This window comes from Atheta coriaria, unplaced genomic scaffold (assembly GCF_025399875.1).
Source record: "Atheta coriaria isolate IRGN ID8LTWV9N9 unplaced genomic scaffold, Caltech_Dcor_3.1 hic_scaffold_7_pilon, whole genome shotgun sequence".
In the NCBI taxonomy this organism is placed as follows: domain Eukaryota; kingdom Metazoa; phylum Arthropoda; class Insecta; order Coleoptera; family Staphylinidae; genus Dalotia; species Dalotia coriaria.
The window spans coordinates 6,699,895-6,724,097 of record NW_027045449.1 but is presented as its reverse complement, the minus strand read 5'-3'; the positions used below and the strand labels follow the sequence as shown (position 1 = coordinate 6,724,097).

The window sequence follows — 24,203 nt, the reverse complement described above, 5'->3', positions numbered from 1 at the left end:
TCTGTTTCTTTTGTTTTCTTTTAATCTTAATATTAACTTGCTTACATTTCCGAATTTTTCTTTTAGACCACAAAATTTATCATATATTATATTTTCCATTTATAAAAGCAAACCAGAAACTTAATATGACATTTTTTAATAGTCAAACACAAAATAATACAAAGAAAAACAATAAACTAAATCTTTTATAAATTAGTAAAAAGCATGTAAAACCAGTCTTAAAATATATAAATATGTATATATGAAACCGCAACGCTATTTGTCCCTAGAAACTGAATACTCTTGTTCGGTCATCTTAGATTTCCAATACAAATTGCTGCGTTGCAGTTCTTCAGTGAGACACTCAACTCTATGAATCCATATTTGGGGGCAATGCTCTTCGTCATTGTTATCCTAAACACAAATATAACAAATACAAGTAAGGGTGATTCCTTTACACAATCATTCATAAATTACCGCTTCCCAGTCAGAATCGTCAATTAAACTACATGGCGCGCTGTCAACCGATCCTAAACTCCAGCCCCGTCTCGGAGGCGGTGGCGAATGCAACACCTGCATAGGGTATTGTGATTGCTGCTGTTGACGTGTGTACGCAGTACAATTACTCGAAGCAGTCTTCTGCAACGAGGAATCCACAACGCTGGACGAAACTTGCTTCAACCTAGCTATCAAATTCTTCTTTTCCTGCTTAAGCTTACCGATAACATCATTCTTATGCTTAATACGTTCATTTAACTCAATATTTATCTTGCGCTGCTCTTCCAACCAACATTTTACATGATCAATAACTTGTTTACTCTCATTGCACAAACTATCGCGAGTAAACTTCGCTTCAGTCAGTTCCAACTCCAAAGTGACCAATGATTCCGTTTTCGAGTTGAAAATATCTTGCAGCGATTGTATTTTTGCCAGCAACTGATCATTTTTGCGCACCAGAAAATCTTTATCATTATGAAGATCATTTAAACAAGCCTCTAATTCGGCAATAATCAATTTATTTTTTTCATCATTCGCGGTGAGTGAAGAACGCATATGGCCCAATTGCATCTGTAACTTTTCGTTATCCGCTTTCAACATTACCTGCGTTTGAATCAACGTGTTGATTTCATTCTTCAAATGAATAATCTCCTCATGTTTATTCTGTACCAATTCTTGACTGCAAATATTAGATTTTAGCACTTCTAAATGTCGTTCTTTTTCCATAAGCTGTGAATTTATATGAGTAATCTGATGTTCAAGAGTGTTAACGACTGTGATCAAACGTTCTTGCTCACTGAGATATTGATTAATTTGCGTATGATACTTAGTTTCCGTGTCAATCAAATTCTGTTTTAACTTGCTTTCGGTTCGGTCCATATCATAGAGTTTATCAGATAAATTTTTCACCTCATTTTCATGGTAAATTTTCAATTCGGCAATTTGTTGACAAAACTTGTCACATTCAGTGCATCTGCTCTCCAATTGCAATTGAGCAACTTCTAATTGTTGATTTAAGTTACGTTGATCATGTTCTAATGTTTCAATTACACTTTGATATTTAATAATTTCTTGTGAAAATATATTGATTTTCTGCTCATGACTTGCAATTGTTAATGCCGCGGCCTGAAGCTTTTCATGAGCTAAAATTGTCTCGTTTCTTATTGTCGCTGTAACATTTTGATTTTTTACTAGCGATTTTGATAGCTTTGCCGATTGCTCCTTCTCACGGTCAAGAGCATTTAAAGTACAGTTTAATTTTTCTGAAGTTAAAGTTAGTTGCAATTGTAATTCGGCTATATGTTCAGTTTGGTCCTCTTTTTCAACCTTTTCCGAATTCTACAACAAAATGTATAAACAAAATAAGTCATTTGTATAGTTAGTATTACTTTCACCAGTACTGAGAATAAATCGGCCAATTCCTTTTGACACTCTGCTAAGTGTTCGCTTAAATCTTGTACGAATACATCCTTCTCATACTTTTGAGCTTCTAACGCTTGTAATTCTTTCTTAAGGGTTCCACATTGTGATTCAACTTGATTGTACATGCCTTGATACTTTGACAAACGCATTTCATACATTTCCAAGTCTTGGTGATTATAAAACAAATTCTCTTCTAGTTGTATATTTTCATCTCGTAAATTCTCAATCAAAATGGCAAACTCTTCACACTAAAAATCAGTAAATAAATTTAAAATGCCTTCCAATTCAGTTAATATCAACTTAGTTCATACTTGTTCCACATATACTTGAATCTCCTTTTCTGCTGCAGTAACAATTGTTATTAATTTTTCCACCAATATACTATGTTCTTGGCACTAAAATATTAAATAAATTAAGGATTTGGGAAAGGTAGGAATCAATTGCACACCACTAAATTAAATAAATATTCAAACACTCATGCACAAAATAAATACAAATAAATAAGCATGCATTTCAAACATCGTGCACACTGGTATTGGCATTATTGTTGTTTTTGTTTTTACGCGATGTTTTACTCTCATTTGAAGCATTTGAAGAAAACCAACGCGAGGTCCAATTTAAACCTACTTCAATGTTGCTCTTTTCTTGCAATTCCTCCAAGTTCTGCTTTGTTTTGATTAAAACTTCTTGCAAATTCTGTATGGTACGTTTTTGACCCAAAACTTCTTGTTTAAACTTATGCTCGGATTCTTTCATTGTGTCTACTGTGTCATGATACATATCAACCGCTTTCTGTAGATTATCGGAGCGTTGCTTTTCATTATCTAAATTTTTAACTAAATTATCAATGACTTGTTTTAAATTTGTGATTTCTTTCTCTCGACATTGGCGGGCCGCTTGTACTTCACAATCTCTAGTTTTCCAAGCCTATTAAAGACATATAAATACCAAATATATAGGTGTTAATATACGCATTGATATTTCAACTTACACAAGATAATTGCATTTCCAGTTCGGAAATTCTGGCTTTATCTTGTTTTATTTGACACTCCGACTAAAAAAATATATCAAGTTTAAGTTATGATTTAATCCAAAATCTCGTAAAAGTAAATATAACTTACGACAATCATTTTGCTAACACTTGACTGCAAACCATGTACAACTTCTTCCAGTTTAGTCTCTTCCGCTTTTAAAGATGTGACGCTATCGGATTTACAGTCACACCAAGTTTCATGTTCGCAGGATAATACTAATAACACAATATACAACATTTGATAACATATTAATCCACATAAAAAACACGTATTATATAAGCTGTACCTCTTCTTAAATCATGTGTTTGACATCCAGTGGTAGAAAGAGGGGCTTGGCAATCCCCGACGCATTTATCCATTATTGGCGGTGGGTCAGTTTCACATTCAACACAAGCTTGCGGCAAGATTGTCTGTTGCCCAATTGAAGCACAAGGTTTGGCACGGCGACACTAAAAAGCAGCGAGTAATTTTAATTTATTTACTCCACTGTTCTAGTATGAAAATAGTTTGCATGTACCTCAATGAGCATGGTTTCTAAAGCAGCAATTTTTCTCGAGCTCTCTATTTTATGATCATGGAGTAATTTATGTAGATCCTCCTTCTCACATTCAAGATGGCAGAGTTTTTGTATGGTCTCTTCATACAAATGTTTCATCTCATTATTTTCACTAAACTGTAATAGTAATTATATAATTTAATAAATCAACATAAGATACGAATAAATAAAAATTAATTCATATTAGTAGGGGTTATTACAATCTCATTGCTATTCTCGAACATTTCTAATTGAATCGTTGCTTTCTTAATCGCCGCACGTAATTGAACATTTTCACATTCCAAGTGCATCATCTTAGGAAATAATTAGATAAATATTATGTTATCATAAAAGTAAAAACATACCTCAGTATTGGTTCTCTCCTCTGCCTAGAATAGAAAAATATTTATTATTATTAAAAGTATTAAAACAATGAACTGAAACAAAAATATGCAAAAAAAACATTTCGGATGTTTTTATTTCTTGAAATGTCTACAATAAATTTGAACCCTTTTCGCACTACCGTTGAAGCAATTTTGCCACTTCCGTCCAATCAATGGCCTTTGCATTATTCTCTTGAGTATCAGAGAGTATATTCCTTTCATCTGGTTTCTTCACTTCTGCACATTTTGATTCATCTGAGTGGCCCGAGGTTGATGGAGCAACCTCGGAAACAGAAGTGTCTTCAGTGTGTTTCTTTGTTTTGCGTAGAAAGTCAAATAAACCTTGTATATACTCAGTGCTCGAACTTGAATTTTGCAGTAAACATTTAACAGCTTTAGATTCGCCTGCGTGTAAAATTTGACTAACTCGTGGTATTGGTGGCGATGTCGGGGTAATTCGAGGTTTTCTTGGCATGTCATATTTAGTAGTAGAGGTTTTACTGATTGAAAATGATACTTTTTTGCCAAAATCTTGATTTCCAATGCTTCGCAAACAACTTTTCTTAGAATGTAATACGGAATTCGATGTTCTATTCATTAATTGACGAAGATTTTTTGTAACGTATCTTCGACGAGTATTTTCAATATTTTGTTGGTTTTCCTTTTGTTTAAAAATAGATCTTTCCTTTTGAGACATGTTATAAATTTCAAAATTATTTATATCATATTTTTTATAAGAATGTGCACGTTCACGCTCCTGCTCTTTTTTTCGACGTTTACGATCTTTCGTTGAACTCGAGTCACGTAAAACTGAATCGGTAGACGTTGTGCTGGGACGACTCAATGTTTTTCGAAGAATTTCTTCAATAATACTACTTTCACTGCCCATTTCATCATCGGATTCTGATTCCGATTCTGAATCTAATTTTGATTCTTCGCTCTGTATTGAAACTCTCTTTGCAGTTAAATCAGGAAATAAAAATGAATTTGTTTTTCTATTTCCACCCGTGCTTAACTTTCTTCTGTAGTGATCATCTATGTCATGATACTTATTATTACAACAATCTGGTTTCCTTTCAGCGTTGTTATCTTTAAACGTTTTATTGTTATTGCAATCTTCTGAACATTCGTTGTTGTATTTAGATATATCAATCGCAGCTTTAACAGCCAAATAATCGGCATTTCTGGCAATTTGCTCCAAGTTGTTGAAAGTGACTGGCTTGCCTGATTCGGTACAATCGCAAGCTTTTTTTGCTGAAGCTGATTTTTGCTTTTTAATTTTACTAGCAACATAATTGCCAGTTTTATGTTCCAAAATGCTGTTCAGATTTATCAGACTAGCACTACATAGCGTTGGTGCCTTGTTCGTTTCTTGTATCTGGATGAATTTATGAAAACGACAGTCTTTATAGATACCAGATGGAGTCGATTGGCATGTTGAATTATCTAGATCAATCGAATCCAGCTTTAATCTGTCACAACAATTATTTTCAGGTTTACTCCTATTAGTGAGTGAAGACGGTGGAAAGACTGCTGAAAAGGGTATCGATTGAATTGTACGAAGAGATTCTGATGGAGTGGCTTCACATTGCAGAACTGCAGTTCTTCCAAGAAGCTTCTCATCATCACTTTCGTATATAATGCTCTCCTCATCAAAATCAACAATTGATTCCTTCGGTTTCATCAACGAACATTGTATCGATTGGCTGTTGCGTTCATTTCTCATTGTCTGACATCCCGTATCACATAAGGACTTTGCAGAACATGTTATTCTTGTTGATATTTCTTTGTTAGTATCCATTACAGGCACGTCAAACCCGCATGGTAGTGGAACACATGGGGCAACCGGAAGAGGTGGTGCGGGTAATGGATAAGCGAGAGGGCAGGTAGTAGCCGGAGGAGGTGGTGCAGCCGAAGGAAATGCAAGAGGGCAGGAAGCTGGAGCAGGCGGCATTGATGAGAGAAAAGGGTATGGAGCAGTTATCCGACAAGTTTGGCTTTTATCATTTTTTGGTTGGCCTACTGGCATCCCCACACAAGAATATTGAATTGCTATATTCCTGGCACATCCAATAGTTTGACAAGCAATATTTCGTATTCGGGTTCTTGTCTGAGTCGGAGCATTACACTTTACTTCAGTTTTACGGTGACTTGAATACCTTTGAGGACATGGACACGGCAACTTCATTGACCATGCGAATTTTCTTTCGATGTTGTCGCAGACATTGTTCAATTTATCAATGAGCACATCATTATGCATAATATCACAACCACATCTCTACGAAAAACAAAACTATTCAATACTTAAGATGTATATAAACATAAATTATGATAAGCAAAATAAAGTAACTACTAATTAAACTTCAATCAATAATCGTTTCTTTAATTATCTTTACAAAACAAAAAAGATCTCGCGTCGTTTGCTGCACATTTTAATTGCTTTAAGTTAAAATATAGTGTACTTGATGGTAGATTATCTACCACATACGTTATTATTGACATTTTTCTATTCTTAATTGCTGGGTGAGAGTGAACCAGTTCAGAAAATGTTCCGTTCTCTATTATAGAATTCCTCTCAGTAGTAATCTTTTTTAAGTTTACAATGTCTTCATCGTGCATACTTGGTATTGACTTTAGAGATGATGTAAAATCTTCATCACTGAATATTTTACGCAATTTAGCCGCGTCGTATTCGTGGACGATGCGTCGATTGTGGTAATCCACTTTTAGTTTATGTCCATCGTACATCTTGTAAATCTCTTTATGCCTCACATCCTCGCACACAAAGATGACAATACTATTTTTCAAGTCTTTATAACGCTCAATATTGATATGTTCACGTATTGGGCATTTATAATGTTTATTTGTGAAACTGGAGCGGAATACCGATGAATCGGTAATGGATTCCATGGATTTACTGGATAATGTATTCATAGGACTTTCAGCATTTGTGTACGCTGATATCTGGAAATGTTGTTGTAGAAGATGGGAAATGACAATGAAAGGATACTGTTATTGAAACGTACCTCTGATTTAAGTAATTTGATCTCTTTCCGCAACTCCTTGATGATGTCATCCTTGAAGTGTGTTTGCTGGTCTGCCTTCTTGCACTGCTCTTCCAAAACTTGCACGTCTCGTTTGAGCGTGAGGATCACGTCGTGTTTGTCGGCGACCTCGGCCGCAAGTGCGTCGCGAATGTCCAGCATTGACTATAATTCATTCAAATTTATTAAAGCGGATTGAGGATTGAGTTGAGAATTGTTAGTAAACCACACCAAAAATTTGAATGAATCATTGCCAAAGGATCGTTGTGTTATCAATATTAAAAGTAATGAAAACATTACAAAAATGCGCCAAAAATGCGGGGTTTCATTTTAGTGATAGAAGTATTAAAATAAACTTACTTTCTGCAATTCGTCACATTTGTTGCACTCCTTCTGCATTTCAGCGGCCATCAGCATTTTGGCATTCATTGCATCTTCTAGTTTCTGTTGCAGCATTTTTATATTTCTGTAAGTATTGTCTAATATAAATATTTATCACAATATTAATCATAGACTTACTTGTCTTTTAATGCGATTTCGTGCTGCATCTGTAAAGAATTGTTTCAAAAATTAGTGATTTGAATTGATTGTAGAGCTTCAATAAGTTACGCGGTAATATTCTGGCAATCTACATGAACAGCAAGTAAAAGTAACAGGAGACGGATGAAAATTTTATTTTGCCGCGAAATTAAATAACATCAAACAATGGAGTATTGAATCGCGTCGAACATGAACAGAAGTTGGCATTGTAAGTCTGCATCGTTTTTTCCTTAACAGGTATATCATCTTGTTTCTTCGATTTTAATATTGGTTTCGTACATTTCTTGCAGTAAGTTTCATCGGTTGCCAACGTATAACGACTTTGCAATTCTGGTTTGTCAAAATTTTTGTTTCTGTACAGCACCTCCGATGACAAATGTTTCTTCTTATTATTATTGACGGTTACATACTTTACCTTAGTCTCATTCTCCATTATAGGTGTCTGTGGACTGCAAAATATCATATTAAAATAATTTACTAAGAAAGAAACAACAAAAATCTTACAATACATCAGGGGTAATATCAAAGATTCTCACAGTTCGCAAACTAAGGCTATCCAGATCCCAGGAGCGTTGCATTATCGATCTTTTAATGAATGCCACCAAAGTGCACACGTCCTCTTGAAGTGCGTCCACGTGCTGAAATGCATTGCTTAAATCCTTGTATCCGTTCATTACCTAAAACAGTGTGGCAAACCCATATAAGAAAAGCGTCAATGCTGAAGATACAATCATAATTACCGTGATTGCATGCAGGTTGATGATGCGATAAAACAAAAAATGACTTGCGCACAATCACCAGCACTCCCGAAGCGTGTTTTGCGTTAAGTTAATAAAGCGTTTGTTAGCGAATGGTGCGAATGTAGAAAATAGGTAAATATTTGAGTATTGTTGTTTTTACCTCACATGCACACTTTGAGCTTTGTCGCAGTTTCTCTTCGAGGGCAATGACGCGCTCCGTGGCCTCCTGTTCTAATTCTTCCACCGCACGCACCAGCATCTCGTTCTGCTCGTTCAGGTCGCGGATCCAGTCATGCTGGAGGCTTAATTTAGCCTGCAGAAACACAAAATGAAGAGTGAAACTTTTCTGAAGTTTCTTTATTAAGTGCAAGGCACTTTAAACAAGAAACGCATAAAGCACAAGCAGATTGAGTAGGGACAGGATATATGGTTGGTTAGGTGTCCGATTCTATAAATATTTGAAGTAATATCAGTTATATTTAAATTTATTGCCAAGAAAAACAAAATTTCCATGGTTGTACCTTTGAGCAATTAGAATAAGTACTTTGTGGCGCCGTAACTCAAGAATTTACATTTGTAAAATATTGAATTCGGCATCAACAAAAAAATATATACACGCACTTTACTGCAAACACACTTAAAAAAAATGTTAATAAAAAACAAATTGTGCTTAAAAATGACTATTTGAATGTACAACCAGATAAAAATCCATTAATGTTTTTGGCTTGTTTGCCGTATAATTATTGCGTCTGCAAAAGTTGAGACATTATTTACCTCAACAAAAACTTGTGAAAAACAAAGTTTTAAGTTTTAAATTAGCGCGCAAATGTGTATTTTAGCAAATTTTTAAAAATACCGAGATTTGAAAAATTAGATCTACCTTTATATTGCAATCGCCTGAACCTTCAGCTTCAATAATCCGCATTTTGTCCTCGTACAATTTTCTAAACTCATGAATAATTCCCAGCGTTCTACTGCTATCTGCACACTCTGGATCACACATGTTTTGGGCGCACTTGGTGCTGGTCGACGGCATGTTCATCATCACAGAAATTTCCAGTCACTCTCACCTCCCGCAGCACGCGCGCATCACAAAAATCGAAACACTGTCGCTGGAAATAGCGCCCGCCGAAGAGTCAAAATTTAAATATGTTCTTGTAAAAATAAGGTACGCGTTGGTGCCTGTGTGTAGAAAAGTCGTAAAATGTCCAGCTCCAGCCTCCAGCCGCGTTTCTACATCTGTTAAGCGCGCGTGTTGTACTCGCGGTCCGTCAAGTCAATACTACAAACTAAAAACTCGCGACCCCGCTGAATGTTGTTGCTCCTGACGTTTCTCGTCCACGGCCGCCGTGATCGAATAATAAAAGTCTTACGTGGGCCCACGAATACGTAACGTGCGAGCTACGGTTTCACTCTGGTTACACACCTTCACAATTCGCACACGTTTTACAACTGTATATTGCTTTCCTTCAACGAGAGAGAAAGTGATCGCATTAATCATTGTCTCTCGACGTGCACGAGCGCGAGTTCTTGGAGCAGTGCTGCTAAATATAGACGCGACGTCGCGTTCTCCAGCTGCAGGAATTCTTCAATGACCAGTTTAGTCAACTTTAGGTACATGCTGTATTAACGTGTTATTCGGTGTGTTTGTTTTTAATTTTAGTGCCGGGAAACGCATGCAGTCGCCTGTTATCAGCGGTGAACAAATAATGGTATATTACAAGCTGATAACGCAACTGCAACGTAAAAATTTGGTATTGAAATGTTGGATTAATTTATTTTAAACAAGTAAATTATTATCTACACAATAAATTGGTTTGCACATTGCTATAAGATTTATTTTTGAACTAATGTTTTGCGTGCATCTAATAAACTTTAAATACGTATGTTCAAATATATGCAACCAACAACACATCTCCTAATGACATGAATGCAACCACAACCATGAGCAGCAACAGTATTTCATTCAATCCTGTTTTGATTTTTTTATATTAGTCATTTATACATAATTAACACTAATAAAAACATTGCAAACAATACATATAATGAATTTCAAATTTCTTGTTTGTTCATTTGAACTCAATAAATCTAACAAGAGTGAATATTTTTGCGTTTTGGCGCGCGTTTGATTGCGTCAATAATTTTAACCCTAAAACTCTGCTTGTCCATCGTTCGCCATTACTTCGTTGCATCATTCAACTCCACTCACTTTCATTGTGCGTGATTGAGTATAAAGATTGTTCAACTTCGACTGTATTGAAGCAAATTATTTTAAAATGGCACCAAACAAAGCCGATAAATACGCAAAATTGAAACAATTTATCTGGACATACCGCGACCTGCCAACTCTGTGGAATACAAAATCAAAGGAGTACTTTGATAAAGCGAAAAAAATAGATGCTTACGATACACTACTCAAAATTTATCAGGAGATTGAGGCGGACGCAACAGTTGAAGACGTTAAGAAAAAAATTAACGTTCTTCGGACAAATTATCGACGAGAAATCAAAAAGAAACTTTATATAGAGAGTATTGGTCAAACATTTTATCCTTCATGGGCATTTCATGAGTTTAAATTTCTTGATGACTATTATGAACAGGTCAATAAAAGTGTAACAACTCTCTCACCAAAAATGAAGGATGAATTTGTAAGTTTAAATAATGTTTCAGAGTCATTTTTTAAAAATTAATTATGATTATGTTCTAAGATCTGGGAACTAAAATATGATAATAAAAATAATACAACCGCCTATACAGAACCTCCTAAAGCAGAAATACATGGAATAGAAGATGAAGAACCAGATGAACAGGAGGAAGAAGATGAAGATGAAGATATACCACAAACCATAATTCATTCCTCAAATCCCGCAAAAAAGTTTAAACTATCACGGACTTATGAACAACTTCAACCACACGATTACCTGCGATTAGAGGAAACTGAAGAAAGTATAACGGCTAAAAACTGGAGTAATAAGTTAGCGCGTATGAAACCGGATCAAAAAATTTGGGCTGAAAAGTTTATTAATGATATCTTAACGGAGGGCGAACTTGGGACGCTACATCGCCATTTTCTAACGGTATCACCCACGACTTCCCAGGTGGAAGGAATTGAATAAATGTATACAAACATATAGTAAAAATATAAAATGCAATGCAATCAAATTTACGAATTTACAAACAATAATCAAGGAAATGATTACAAGTGGGATTCACTGACAAGGTTGATAATCTCTAGTTGATTAGAGATTAAACTCATTATTTAATACTCTAGAATTAAGTATCAAAGCAATAAAGTTGTATTTTTTTATTATGGGTGTGAAGCCGAACTATGAGTAATAAAAAAAAAATAAGTCCACCGTTGTTGCATATTACTTTTTTTTACTGTTTTCACCTTGGCAGTTGATAACAAAGTCCAGACAATAATCGGGTTAATGCACAGAACTGTGCTCTACCTCTACAAACACTATGCGCATTTATTTTAATGAAATTTCGAACCTGCAGTTTCAGGCAGTCAGTGAAACGCACGTTGAATAATTATTGTATGCTATCAAAGTCTTCTTAGTATTGTGTGATTGCACATATATTTCAAATTCTATTTTGTTTTCGTAATTGTTTAATCATAAAAACAAAATGTATCAAATAAATTATTCTCACGCATGCATCGCAATAATCATAATATATATTAATAATTTGCTGATACATATGTTTAAATAATAATTACATAACATTTACACAATAATAATAATAATAATTAATAAATTTCTTTATAGTATATCGTAACTTTTCGAATCGAATGTCGTAACGGTGTGGGCACGCTGATAAAACCAATCGATGACCAAAAACCAAAGAGAAAAAATATAACAACTAAAAACGCTCTCATTATCTGTCAATTCCGGCTTAGAAGTAATCATTGTATCATCGTGAGGCGGTGTGTTAATTCATCTATATTAACTATAATATCTACATTACATAATACGTATATTTATAAGAATAATTTTAATAATATAGTAAAAATGCATTTCTATAATCAAATTTATCATCATCTCAACTCATCATAGATTAACGAAAAGATATGGAACCCAATCGAGCAAAAAAATAATTCATATATGCATTTTCGTAGTTGATTGAAGTACCGGGTCGTGAGATGCCTTTCATTTTAAAGTTTATAAATTAATTAAAATATACAGGGTGTTGGGTCTAACGCCTGTCTTAATATGAAATGTTTTAATTTTATAAAACACGATCAGTTTTGCAAGTCGCAATAATTAAAGTTATTTGCTATGTGTGTTTTTATCTCATTTTTTTTTCTTCTTCTGAATGTTGCAAGACACCTTGGAACATCCTACATGTACATTGTATGTATACTTAACTGTTTATGCATAATAATCTCGTACTTTGTGTCATTAACAAATTTTCTGATAAATGTTTTGCTTTTTTTTCTTCCAGCACCCCAATAACATACGAGTATGTGTGTGTGTATGTGTTTGTGTGGTTTATAAAGAAGTTGATTTTATTAGATCACTTGCAGCAGTTGCCCGGCGCTTTCGTTCCGGCGTCCCCTTCGGTCAGTCTCCTGCCCTGGCCGCTGCCGCTCGGGCCAGTCTGTTGTTCGTTTCGTGGCAGCTTATTCGCTGTAAAAACAAGCCGAACGTTAATAACTCCATTGCATATTATTTTTCATTATTACGTACCAATAGCCAGGAAAATATCGTTGACATTCATCGCAGTTTTCGCCGATGTTTCCATGAAGAGTAACGTGTTCTCGTCGGCATAGTTCTGCGCCTCTTCGAACTCCACCATACGCTTTGTGGCCAAGTCCTGCTTGTTGCCAGCGAGCGCGATCACGATGTTTGGACTAGCGTGTCGCTGTAATTCCTTCACCCACGTCTTCGCGCGTCCGAACGAATCTTGATTCGTTATATCGTATACCACAATAGCGGCTTGTGCACCTCGATAGTACATAGGTGCTAAACTGTGATATCTATGAAAAAGCATAAAGTTATTATTTTGATATGCAGTTGACGCAAACAAATAAAACAGCAATAATTTTCAATTTCTAGGAAATTATATTTGAGTTTTGTGTCTAGTTCCCATGCAACTGAACAAAAACCCAATAAACTTACCTTTCCTGCCCAGCTGTATCCCAAATTTCAAACTTGACTGTGGTATCATCCAAGCACACAGTTTGGGTTAAAAACGCTGCGCCGATGGTGCTCTCCTGGAATTCATGAAACTGTCCCTTGACGAAACGCAGCACCAAACTGGACTTGCCGACTGCCGACTCGCCGAGCAACACGAGTTTGAATTGACAGATTTTGCCCTGAGTCTGGCCATTGGGGCGCTGCGCGGTCGCTGTTCTGGTTGTCATAGTCTACAACAAAAAGGAAAAAAAAAGAATAAACAAACTAGGCTGTATTAGTCACACAATCATTCAATCATATTGTAGGCAGTGACCAAATTGAATTATGTCTAATTAAGGGGGCGTTATTTCGGTTTTTCTTTTGTTCAGCGGCGCTTAGATTTCTTACAATATGGGCGACAGTAAGTCAACAGGTTCGAAACGATAGCGTAGCGGCCCCTTTGCGCGAATACACCGCTTTCACAACGTTCGCAACGAGATGAGCATGACGCACTTGACATGACGAAAAAAACAATTGCTTTACAACCCAAACCCACCGCCTAACCTACCTTACTTTGTTGCGTCGCGTCGCCAGGCAATCCAATCTCGTGCTCACTGCGTAATCGACACTGTCTTCGATTGAATGCACATAGAAAAGCTACAATTCGTCGCGAAACTGTTGTGATTTCGCGAGTTCAGCACCAATCGCACGAATGTAAAACGATTAAAATTCAGGGCCAAAGTGACAGATCAGATTGTGTGACTGATTTCCTTTGACAGTTTGCAGTAACGCCAGTGTTGCCAAGCCGACCCGCACAAGTTGGATTGAACAACTATTCAAACCTGCTGACGCATCTTATGATATTTTGCAACTTAAAAAATATTCCTTTCTACTTAAACATATATCAACGATGAATACTTAACAATGCCGCGTTAAACATTGCTAAGTAGTGTTGACAAAGGCTTGATAATTTTATTGAGACACATGTCAACGTAGCACGAGCATTTAATTCGATTGTAGAATGCCACATATTAACAGTTATATATGACTTTATAATCATCGAGGAGTAAACGAAGACGCTACGACTTCTAATCGAGCGTAATTATGCAGAAAGTTGTATGATTACGATTGAAAAACAAGTTTGCAATAACCATGACACTAGCACGTGACATGCGCACATTTCAAACCATTCAAACGTCACGAAATGTCTTTTAACTTTGTTTTGCATTTCAGATATTTTACTTTAAAGAAATTGCACATATTTTACTAAAAATCCACCTTTCACAATGGAGTGGAGATATCAAGGCAAATTTGTGGATCGTTCTCCAAATATCAGAGCAGTATATATATCCTTACATCTATAATAGCGTAAAACCAATTTACTTATCTATTATAATTTAATTATTCAAACTACTTCTACCTTGAACAATTTTTATTACAATTATGGATTCGCTATTTAATTCCATATGTAATAATTTGGCATGTATTTATATATTTTTGCATTTTCGTGTAACTGAATTATTGTTAGGCAGGTGCACCGCTAAAAAAATGCGACAAACTTTCCGATTGCCTAAAAGTTTATCCAGTCGATGATGCCATTGTAACAGTTCTCACCGAAGCAGGCCTACACAAAGTCCCGGTACCATCTCCTGTTCAACGATTGAAAAACTGGCGACATGTTGGCATTTACACAAACACGCAGAAAGTATTAAACCCCCCAGTGGATACACGATATAGAACCCTTCAAAAAGATCTACAGGAAACCGTATGGAAATCCTATTGGACTAAAGAGTTAGGCAGAACCAGCGATCCTATAGGTGCAATTCCTACAAAAATCGACAAAGATTTCATATTTGGTGCGCCATCGCGAAGAGATAAACCAAATTTGGAGGAATTGCTTAATCCGCCAAACGTAACACCCTACGAGCTCGCTTTCAATGATGCTGAGTATCATAAGATGTATACGGCAACACATAATGATTATTTTCAAGGAGAACAAGTTAATCGCGAGTAAAAACTTACGTTTTAGTTCATTCTTGTTTAGTTATCTGAGTTGATTTTAAGATACGGGCCACCGTTTGATAAAACTCTACGGTATGGAAGTCTGCCGAGGCGCAAAGCGAGTGCATTGTGTTCCATAAAATTAATGGAAGATAAACCACTAGAAGTGGCAAATAAAATTCTCGCTGATTACATCGACCGAACGCATTTTCGGCTTGGAAAAACGCGTACGCCGTATGTATCGTAAAACTATTGCAGAAATGATCTTTAAAACTTGCTTTTCATCATGTAATCACCTCCAGTAATAATAATATCGATTGTGTGGATGCCAATCATCGCTTTGGAAAGAAAAGCAATCGGCCATTGCACTCGCTAGCAGATTTACTTCATCCGAATCGAAAAACTTCCCTATTTCGAAAAGATTTCTATTCGTGGTTGAGCGCGCTGCACGATGTTCGCAACACGTTTCATAAGAGAAATGTCAACTTTAGAGAACTGTATGGTTATTGCAAGTATGCTGATATAAACGATACAAAATGGTTGGACATTCAAGTGTTTCAACGTATCCTGTTGGATAATCACCAGTCATTTCCGCATAATGATATTCTACCGTTAGCTGCTTGCTTCGGCATTTATAATAACGAACAAGTTCAATACGAGGAAATGCTTAATTTGTTAAATTGTAAGATTAAATTACCCGAATTGAAAGATTTTGAAGGTAAATGTATAAAAATATTTTTATTTTTCTATTTAATCATTAAAAATACAAGTGTCTGAAGGAAAATTAATAGTAAAGAAGTTATTTGGTCCAAAATCAATTCTGTATTAAATTCTGTCTCAATGCGCTCCCTAATTGAAATCAGATTTTGTAACAAGTAATAATTTTATAATTTATAATTCTTTTCACGAAAATCAATCTTTTATAAATTCTGAAAGAATTGATACACGGAATTAGTGAATATTGAACTAATAAATAATTACTGAGATAATATTTGAATGTGTAAATCAAATTTTAGATGATAACAAACCCGACGAGTTTATCACAACAGCACAATACGAACACTGCATGGCTCCATACCAAGACAATTCAAGTTAGTACATACTCACAAACTGTTACCTCACTAACTGTTTTTAAAAACATGATATTTGTAGATGATCCTCCAGCTGGACAAGGATTGCACCCGCCATGTACTAGGGTAAATCGCGAAAACTTAGGGCTTGAAACAAATGTGGAAATTCTGGTTAATCCCAGCATATTAACCAACTACGGATTATCACACATGGACTTATTAGCAGTAATATTTATTGTACGAATTCATCATAGTTTTTATAATCGGCTTCAATTTTAGCCACGCAAACCGGAATACGTTCGAAAACTATTCGAACGCTTAGGTTTTCAATTTCCCGACGACACATTCGATGCCTTATGGAATATTGGCATGAAAATCGATGGAAATACGAACGTAAGCGTTGATACTTTCAGGTCACTTATGCAACAAGCCGCGCCTATTACAATCAAACCAGAAGAGGAAGACACATGCTTCCAAACATAAAACTTCATAATTAATCTTAAATTGAAATAGAAATTAACTGCGCCTTCCGTGTCTTCGACTTTTTTCTTCATGATCTCGTCTGCTGTGCCGTCCACGATCTTCATTCCTCTTGCTCCGGACATCATCCCTTCTATTGCGGTCATCATCCCTTCTTCGAGAATCGTCTACTTTCTTATTATTTCTCTCACTTCTGTCACTTTTCTCTTGTACCTTTTCAGGACTTTTTTTAGTCCTGGTTTTAGTTTTAATTTTACGTTTATCCTTCTTTCGAGATTTTTCTTCTTCAGACTCAGAGCTGGAATCCGAGCTGGAACTTGAACTTGAACTGCTACTACTGCTACTGCTACTGGATGATGATGAAACCTGAACGGTAGGCACCTCAGTTACTTTTGGCATTGACGTTAAATGTTCTCTGAGCTCGTCGGTCAGACCACCCAAACCAATGGTCGTAAAGAAATTAATCGCAAAACGCGTATTCTTTGGATTATCTCGCGGGAACAAACCACTGAAAGACTCTTGCATTGTAACATCTTTGACTCTCGCATTTAATTTTCCAAGTCCCATATACTCAGCCAACTCTTGAAAGAGTATCTTAATAAAAATACGGCTTGAACTGTTAGTGTCGGCTTCATTCAGTTGAATAATATTCAAAGCCTCCCAACCGATGGCATCAGTGAACAATAAATGCGCAAAGAACTTGCTCACATTTCGCAAACGATTCGCATCCAAACGATGAGTAGTTGCATAGGTATCTCGAAAAATCTGCTCAAAAGGCGCTACATACACCTTGTTAATTTGACAGAAACGTTGGGCGAGTAGTCCATAGAACTTCTCATAAGTTCTTTGTTCAGCACAACAATCTACAATAGAAAAAAAAGCAAATTTAATGGTTATACTACCATTTAATGATTAACTTTCGCTTGAATGTACACTGACCTAGGAACATATGGCATAATTCAATCTCCTGCCCAGGTTTCAACTCCATTTTCATCAATTTATGCGCGCATTCCTCAAAATCCAAACTGGATTGAATAGTCAAGTAAATCGTCCGCCTCAAAGCAATTAAATTCGTCTCGGTATTATCAATAATTAAATCTTGTTTAGGTTTATCTTCATCTTCCTCATCCTCGTCTTCATCATCATCCTCAGAGCCAGACTCACCGTCACTTGAATCACTATCAGAGTCCGAATCAAGAATTTCCTTGCTGAGAGCTTTGTACTTTCCTTCGTTCTCTTCATATTTGTCATCAAATTTAAACACATTTAGAACATCTTCCGAATTATTTTGTTTAACATCTTCTAAAGTAATTAAATGCGTGAACTGATCTTCCTCTTCAACAATGTCGAGTTCTTCAGTGATGGCGGCGTGATCCTTAAATCCGTCCTTTCGGACTTGGAACATTACTTCAATCATATATTGAATGCGTTTTTCTAGTTGACCTTCATGCAGAATATTCCTCAGCATTTCAAAAATGGCATTGATACCTTTACTGGATACTTCAGTTAATTTTTGACCGCATTCTTTTAAGAAAGCAATTGCCACTTCAACTGAATCATCTGTAGGTGATTCAACTAATAAGGTCAATATTTCTAATGCGAGAATTTCATGCGCAACGCGTTGATTAACCAAATGCGCAATAAAAGTCGCCGCAGAAATACACGTAACTTTGTTGTTTTGTTTGAATCCACGTTTGAATTGTAATACCAAACGTTTTAAAAGCAACTCGCCAATGTTGGGAAATTTAGAATTGATCACAGCCACTAGAGCTGCATAAACATTGGTGAATGTTGGTGAAGCAGCTTGTGCTTGAATGATTGATTTACTGAGTAAACCTCTACCCCTAACAATATTTTCATGCAATAATTCATATGATATAATTTTGATGTTAGATGTATTGATTTTATTAATGTGACCATGAATAGATTTCTTGAGTGCTTCCCAAGCTATTCTTTGATATGCTGCTGATGACTTATCTGTGATCTCTGCTTGCATCATTCGCAACTTCGCGGGCGGGATGTACGCACCGCCGGTTTTCGATGTTAATAAATCAACAGTTTTTCTTTGTTTAGGTGTGATCACTTCAGGATCTTTCACTTTTTCCCTTTCTTTAGACTCATCTCTCTCCTTATCCACATCATAATATCTTGAGCCAATAACATTTTCATCCCGCTTCGGGTATTTACTCCAGTACCGATCATTATTTTCCCGTTTATCCTCACCATAATATCGCGAGTATTCCTCTTCTGGCTTGTCCAGATCATGGTATCTTCTACGTGAGCGTTTTCTACTTTTATCATAATCTGAGGATGCAGATCGACGACGGCGGCTGGTTTTTCTGTCGTCTGGGGAATCATCGCGCCGGGATTTTTTCCGGTCCGCAACTGGTGAGCGTTTACTGCGCTTCGTGCTTCTTTTTTCGACAATTTCTGGTTCAGATTCACCCATTATACTCGAAAATATAACCTCCAATTATTAAACACTCGTGATTTTTAATAATTTGATTGCTTTTAAACAACATTAATTGTGTATTTGGTTCATCAACTTATTTTTCCCTTTGTTTATTCACGCATAGAGTTTAAATTCTAATGTATGTAAATAAAAGTTAATAACTTGTGCTAGTAATCCAAACACAACGCGAACGTTAAACAACCGCATCCGATCGCAGCACAAATACTAACCTCTAAAGGTACGTTTGGTTGCCGATAGATCAGTGACTTACACGTATGTAGGTCTACAAGTTTACTATCTGCAACCAATTATGCGTCATTTCATGAGTCAATTTGTTGTCGACGTTGTCAAAAAACCCCAATTCTTATAGGTTACACACTTTTAAACTCTACTAAAGTTTATACTAGTTTTTATATTATTAAATTAAAATATGGAGCCTCTATACCACCAAACTAATGCGCTGATACAGCAGACCAAAGAACAGTTTAAAGAGCTAGAAGGTAACCATCCAAATAGACCCACAATTGAAGATGCAATACAAAATTCAATAAACTCCATAAATAAGTGAGTAAATTCTTATGAATTATGCTAAAATTGTCACACAACCGATGCGTTTTAGAAATTGTGAAAAATTAGATATTTTTGTTTTAAAAGTGCCTGTAACACAACGCCCACATGCAAAAATGAGGTGCGATCAACTGAAATATGACAGCAGACATTTACAGGCTGCTCTAGCAGCTGCCCAGCAGAAAAGACAACGCCAGGAGAATGCAGCTGCAGAAAGAGAACAATTATTAAGCACTAGATTTAGAGCAAATCAGGAATCAACTATGATTGATCTAGATTATGGCCTACAACACAATAATGCAATGCTAAGATCACACAGAGGGGTTGATGAAATGTTACATACTGGTGCCAGCACTTTGGAATCCTTAAGATCTCAGAGAAGTATTCTCAAAGGGGCCAAGAAAAGAATCATGGACATGACAAGCACACTAGGCTTGAGCAGACATGTAATGACTTTGATTGATAAGAGGGCTGGCCAGGACAAGATTATAATGTTTGGAGGCATGATTATCACATTGCTTGTAATTCTATTTGTTATTGTTTATTTAACTTGATCACATTCCGATATAGAAGAACTTTATCAATTATTAAATAATTTATGTTGTATAGTTGGTTGCATATATATAAACAGCATTTTTTATTTTGTTCATTCACCCAACATCAACAACAAACAAGCACACCTTTGTGATGTAATAATATTTTTGTTAATTGAACTATACAAAGAGTTGATTGGATGCAACTATTTATTTTACTTTCAATACAGCAAGACAAATTATCCATCAAATAAACATTTATGTTTTCACACGGGTTTTCGTTCTCCTTTCATTACAATTTGTGATTTTGTGATAAAAATGAGATGATTTATTACAATATATTGTGTCCATGAACCAGTTAATTATTAACAACAAATGTATCGTACAATAATAATTTGTAAAAATCAAAATAGTATTAAATTTAATAATATTTTTAAAACAACAGAATTTTTGGCTAATTTGATTCATCTGTGAGTTTAATATATTTTTTGTTTGAACATTTTGTTGATAATTAACAGCGTTAAAAGAAACGTTATAGTTCTTAATGAATTTAATTATTACTATTGTAAATGTGGAGTAGAAATTTTAATTTCAGTTAAATTTAGTTTAAGAAAAAAAAAAACAATTTTCTATATTGGTAGTTATTACAGCAAGTATAGTTTTTGATTGATGTTTTGTTCGTTTATATGTGTGTTTAAGTCTTACATTGTTAAATATTGTATAAAGTCAGTGTCTAAATGCTATCACAAAGAGGTCCACATTGGCTACACCCTTTCCATGTCTCATAAATAGATTTTTTTTCTTACGTTCTCTCTATTTACCTTCACTTATATTTCCCAATTCTGTTTTCGTACCAAAATATAATAAGCAGTCTCATCATCACACTCCAGCCAATGGTCCCTTGGTTTAGTTTTACGTCTTCTTATTTGTATAAATAGTTATAAACAATAATTTGTACATCGTTACAATATTATTAAATAGAATTATTGTATAGTGACAATAAATACAATAACAACGTGTTTAGTAATAATGGACTTGTTTATATATTGCGAGGACGCAACAAAAATGCGAGAAATTTTACATTGTAGAAAATAACGACGTTACATTGAGCCACATCATTCGTAAAACATTTTTACAATATTCAACATCTATTTAACAATTATAAAAATAATTACATACAACATAATAATTACTTACTTTTATTACTCGATATAATACTATACTGTTTTAAGCAGATAATTATGTACACCATAAATCAGGCACACTCATGTTCCTTTATTTTATGTTTATTTCTTAAATTCATTTAAATTTATGTTAGCTTTTAACTTCTTATAGGCAACCCACAATACATCTGATCTGTTTTGATTGTAGAACCTAAATGTTTGCACCAATCTGTACATTTTCAAACGTAGTAACAAATAATTGTAACTTTAATTTGCAAAATAAATATTAAATTAAAATAGATAATTTTGTTCCATACTTTTTACACAAAAAGTTATTTGTAGGTGTATGTTTGATTGCCTATAGTGAAGTAATACTCTTAATAAAATTATCTGACTAGACGACGGACATTGCGACTTTGTGACTATTATGAAGCGCCGGTTGTAAACGAATCGTGTGTCTTAAGGATGCTGCCGACGCCGAGCGTCTTGAAGAGTGCGTCAAAGAGGTAGTTACAGTACCGGTGGAATCACCACTGCCGTAACCGAAACATTGGCCATGCACGCCAGGAAAACACAGAGTTAAACAACCGGACATCCAGGAAAACGGTGGTAATTTCCTAAACAAAATTTTCAAAAGTTTTTTATCGCAATTTTGAATTTAGTTACACCTACCTCAAGTTACGACATAAATGTGTCGAAAACAGACAGTAAATCACTGGATTCGCTGCGGAATTCAAGGGCGCGAGACTCTGAATGAAAGTGGCAATGGCAATGTTCGTCTGCGTTTCTGGAATGTAGTCGTACACCTGCAGCAGATCGAAGACGATGTACGGACTCCAGCACAGCACGAAGACTGAAATTTCGAATTTGTGAGAGTTATGCGCCTGTGGAATTCACGATTAGATAAGTTTCTACTTACCAAAGACTATAACAAATGTCATCTTTACAGTCTTGATTTTCGCGCGTGGTATGATCCCCCGTGAGCTTGCACGACGACAGTCGTGATCATCTTGGAAACGAGGTGGGTGCGTTCTATGTTCATCACCTGTAATTTTATCTTTGTATTTTATTGTTGGCAATTCCTTGGGCTTTCAGGCTTACTTCTGATGGGAACATGTCCAACTGGTATTAAAAGTTTACTTTTTGACCAAATGGTCCATACGATGACCGCGTAGCAGGCGCTGATTATTAGGGCAGGTATGACGAAGAGAATTAAAGATACTACGGTCATGTAAACGCGCCACTGCCATGGTTTTAGGTCGATCCAGCATTGGGGTAATCCTAGAAAATGAAAACAGAATAATATGGAAGAAATTTTTAAAATTGTGCAAGTTTAGAGTTACAAGATTTTAAATCTAAAATAATTACAACAATTTATGTTTATTAATGCACTTTAATCACGACTTGAACCATTTTACCCCATAAAAACACGAATATCTAAGTTACTAACTTAAATCGACCTAATTAAAATTCCTCTGCAGTGTACGCGCGATGCATTTATCTCTAAATAGCTCAATTTATAGCGTGGTAGTAAATATTTGAGCGCCGAGATGTAATAACGATACGGTGAGAGCGCCCGCCATTTTGTAATTTTAATCCAGTGCACGCAGAAAAGCAAACTCGCTTAAATGGCGCTTGTAAGCAATTATCTCCCGACTGCCACCCCCGCGCAACCCCTGTAAAACATCGCGAATGCAGAATGCGCATTCAAAGCGCGGCAATTAAAGTTGGCGCTCGCGAATTATGTGCGACGAAACAGCGCGCAAACGTTCGCCGTTCGGGTTCACACTTTGTGTCTGTGTGCACAACGCGGAAGCAAAATGCAAGAATCCGCGTCGTAGGTTATGGTTTGTACGCCCTCATCCCAGCGCCCGCCGTACTCACTCGCCGTTACTTATTGCCGCGGGGACAGTTTCGGTTCCAGCTCGTTGTCGTAGTCCTTTCCGGAGTTATGGACATCCTTTTTATCTTGTCGCAGATCGTCCCCGGACTTACTGACGTCAGGGCAACGAACTGCGGGGATGAACAAGGCACCAGTAGCCGGGGACAATCTGACACTATGAGTAATCGCAACGGAAGCTGTTCGGACCTTTTTATTTTCTTGCTTTCTGTCGCTTGGAGTGACTAAGACTTGATTGTGGTGACGGTTTCAACATAAGTCAAGATATCGTCTAGTTAATTTTATTATTATTCCCAAAGCCACCAAAAATAATAATTAAAATCTTTGCAATAATAATAAAGCATCTGATTTTCTAAAGCTTGTTATTTTCTGTTTTACCAGAAATTAAAAAAATATTTTCCCATAAATTAGTTTTTAATTGAATAATTGAATTGATATTATTGGTAATTTAATTTAGAAATAATTCAATAGTAAAACAAGCACGTTTGTAATTTATCTCTACTATTTATAAACTGTTATTTTTAACTAGTGTTAAAACTAACAGTAACTAGACTTGGTTTTGTTATTATACGATTTTTTTCCAAACTAAAATAGATGAAGTCTCGTGTTGCAACACGAAGTTGATATTGAGTTATTGCATGAAACGTGAGCATTTCGCGCAATGAACGCGTCAACGCACAATTACGATAATACATAAATCATAGACACGCAAACTTTATAATTAACTGTCGCACCGCACGAA

General features: G+C 35.7%; 7 protein-coding genes across 18 annotated transcripts in view; 3 read left to right on the top strand and 4 right to left on the bottom strand.

The window, feature by feature from the left end:
- Positions 1–120: 120 nt before the first annotated feature.
- Positions 121–9,280, bottom strand: LOC135796285 (myosin heavy chain, fast skeletal muscle-like). 9 transcript variants are annotated; one of them, XM_065308227.1, is made up of 18 exons: positions 9,056–9,220; positions 8,336–8,488; positions 7,940–8,112; positions 7,851–7,884; positions 7,415–7,443; positions 7,256–7,361; positions 6,878–7,060; positions 3,834–3,857; positions 3,690–3,782; positions 3,451–3,606; positions 3,220–3,382; positions 3,021–3,148; positions 2,891–2,953; positions 2,527–2,826; positions 2,211–2,294; positions 1,872–2,147; positions 457–1,815; positions 121–393 (listed from the first exon to the last, which is right to left on the bottom strand). In XM_065308227.1, exons 1-18 carry the CDS (start codon positions 9,218–9,220, stop codon positions 256–258), a joined length of 3,627 nt encoding a protein of 1,208 aa, XP_065164299.1. In that variant the 3' UTR covers positions 121–255. The 9 variants fall into 9 exon arrangements, with proteins under 9 accessions (XP_065164299.1, XP_065164301.1, XP_065164302.1 ...); XM_065308229.1 differs by having other exon boundaries at positions 1,878–2,147; XM_065308230.1 differs by having other exon boundaries at positions 7,940–8,073.
- Positions 9,281–9,963: 683 nt separating this feature from the next.
- On the top strand, positions 9,964–11,530 carry LOC135796289 (uncharacterized). Its single transcript, XM_065308242.1, has 2 exons — positions 9,964–10,823; positions 10,884–11,530. Exons 1-2 carry the CDS (start codon positions 10,452–10,454, stop codon positions 11,289–11,291), a joined length of 780 nt encoding a protein of 259 aa, XP_065164314.1. The 5' UTR covers positions 9,964–10,451; the 3' UTR covers positions 11,292–11,530.
- Positions 11,531–11,836: 306 nt separating this feature from the next.
- On the bottom strand, positions 11,837–14,049 carry Rab5 (RAS oncogene family member Rab5). 3 transcript variants are annotated; one of them, XM_065308244.1, is made up of 4 exons: positions 13,869–14,049; positions 13,299–13,546; positions 12,867–13,156; positions 11,837–12,806 (listed from the first exon to the last, which is right to left on the bottom strand). In XM_065308244.1, the coding sequence occupies exons 2-4, from the start codon at positions 13,541–13,543 to the stop codon at positions 12,694–12,696; spliced, it is 648 nt and encodes a 215-aa protein (XP_065164316.1). In that variant the 5' UTR covers positions 13,544–13,546; positions 13,869–14,049; the 3' UTR covers positions 11,837–12,693. The 3 variants fall into 3 exon arrangements, with proteins under 3 accessions (XP_065164316.1, XP_065164315.1, XP_065164317.1); XM_065308243.1 differs by having other exon boundaries at positions 13,864–14,047; XM_065308245.1 differs by lacking the exon at positions 13,869–14,049 and adding an exon at positions 13,704–13,830.
- Positions 14,050–14,157: 108 nt separating this feature from the next.
- On the top strand, positions 14,158–16,896 carry LOC135796287 (EF-hand domain-containing family member B-like). Its single transcript, XM_065308239.1, has 8 exons — positions 14,158–14,393; positions 14,529–14,635; positions 14,824–15,305; positions 15,360–15,530; positions 15,599–16,014; positions 16,313–16,387; positions 16,449–16,591; positions 16,646–16,896. Exons 2-8 carry the CDS (start codon positions 14,582–14,584, stop codon positions 16,847–16,849), a joined length of 1,545 nt encoding a protein of 514 aa, XP_065164311.1. The 5' UTR covers positions 14,158–14,393; positions 14,529–14,581; the 3' UTR covers positions 16,850–16,896.
- Positions 16,583–19,541, bottom strand: ncm (pre-mRNA-splicing factor nucampholin). Its single transcript, XM_065308237.1, has 2 exons — positions 17,786–19,541; positions 16,583–17,709 (listed from the first exon to the last, which is right to left on the bottom strand). The coding sequence occupies exons 1-2, from the start codon at positions 19,293–19,295 to the stop codon at positions 16,883–16,885; spliced, it is 2,337 nt and encodes a 778-aa protein (XP_065164309.1). The 5' UTR covers positions 19,296–19,541; the 3' UTR covers positions 16,583–16,882.
- Positions 19,542–19,605: 64 nt separating this feature from the next.
- On the top strand, positions 19,606–20,473 carry Membrin (golgi SNAP receptor complex member 2). Its single transcript, XM_065308246.1, has 2 exons — positions 19,606–19,862; positions 19,918–20,473. The coding sequence occupies exons 1-2, from the start codon at positions 19,729–19,731 to the stop codon at positions 20,417–20,419; spliced, it is 636 nt and encodes a 211-aa protein (XP_065164318.1). The 5' UTR covers positions 19,606–19,728; the 3' UTR covers positions 20,420–20,473.
- Positions 20,474–20,590: 117 nt separating this feature from the next.
- LOC135796288 (cardioacceleratory peptide receptor-like) overlaps positions 20,591–24,203 on the bottom strand; it is a 31,461-nt gene continuing 27,848 nt past the window's right edge. The window contains exons 6-9 of one of the 2 annotated variants that reach the window (XM_065308240.1): positions 22,663–22,842; positions 22,481–22,618; positions 22,234–22,414; positions 20,591–22,178 (exon numbers count right to left, since the gene is read on the bottom strand). In XM_065308240.1, coding sequence (XP_065164312.1) covers positions 21,956–22,178; positions 22,234–22,414; positions 22,481–22,618; positions 22,663–22,842 — 722 coding nt within the window. In that variant the 3' untranslated portion in view covers positions 20,591–21,955. The remainder of the gene's footprint in view (positions 22,179–22,233; positions 22,415–22,480; positions 22,619–22,662; positions 22,843–24,203) is intronic. The other variant, XM_065308241.1, reaches the window with a different exon arrangement.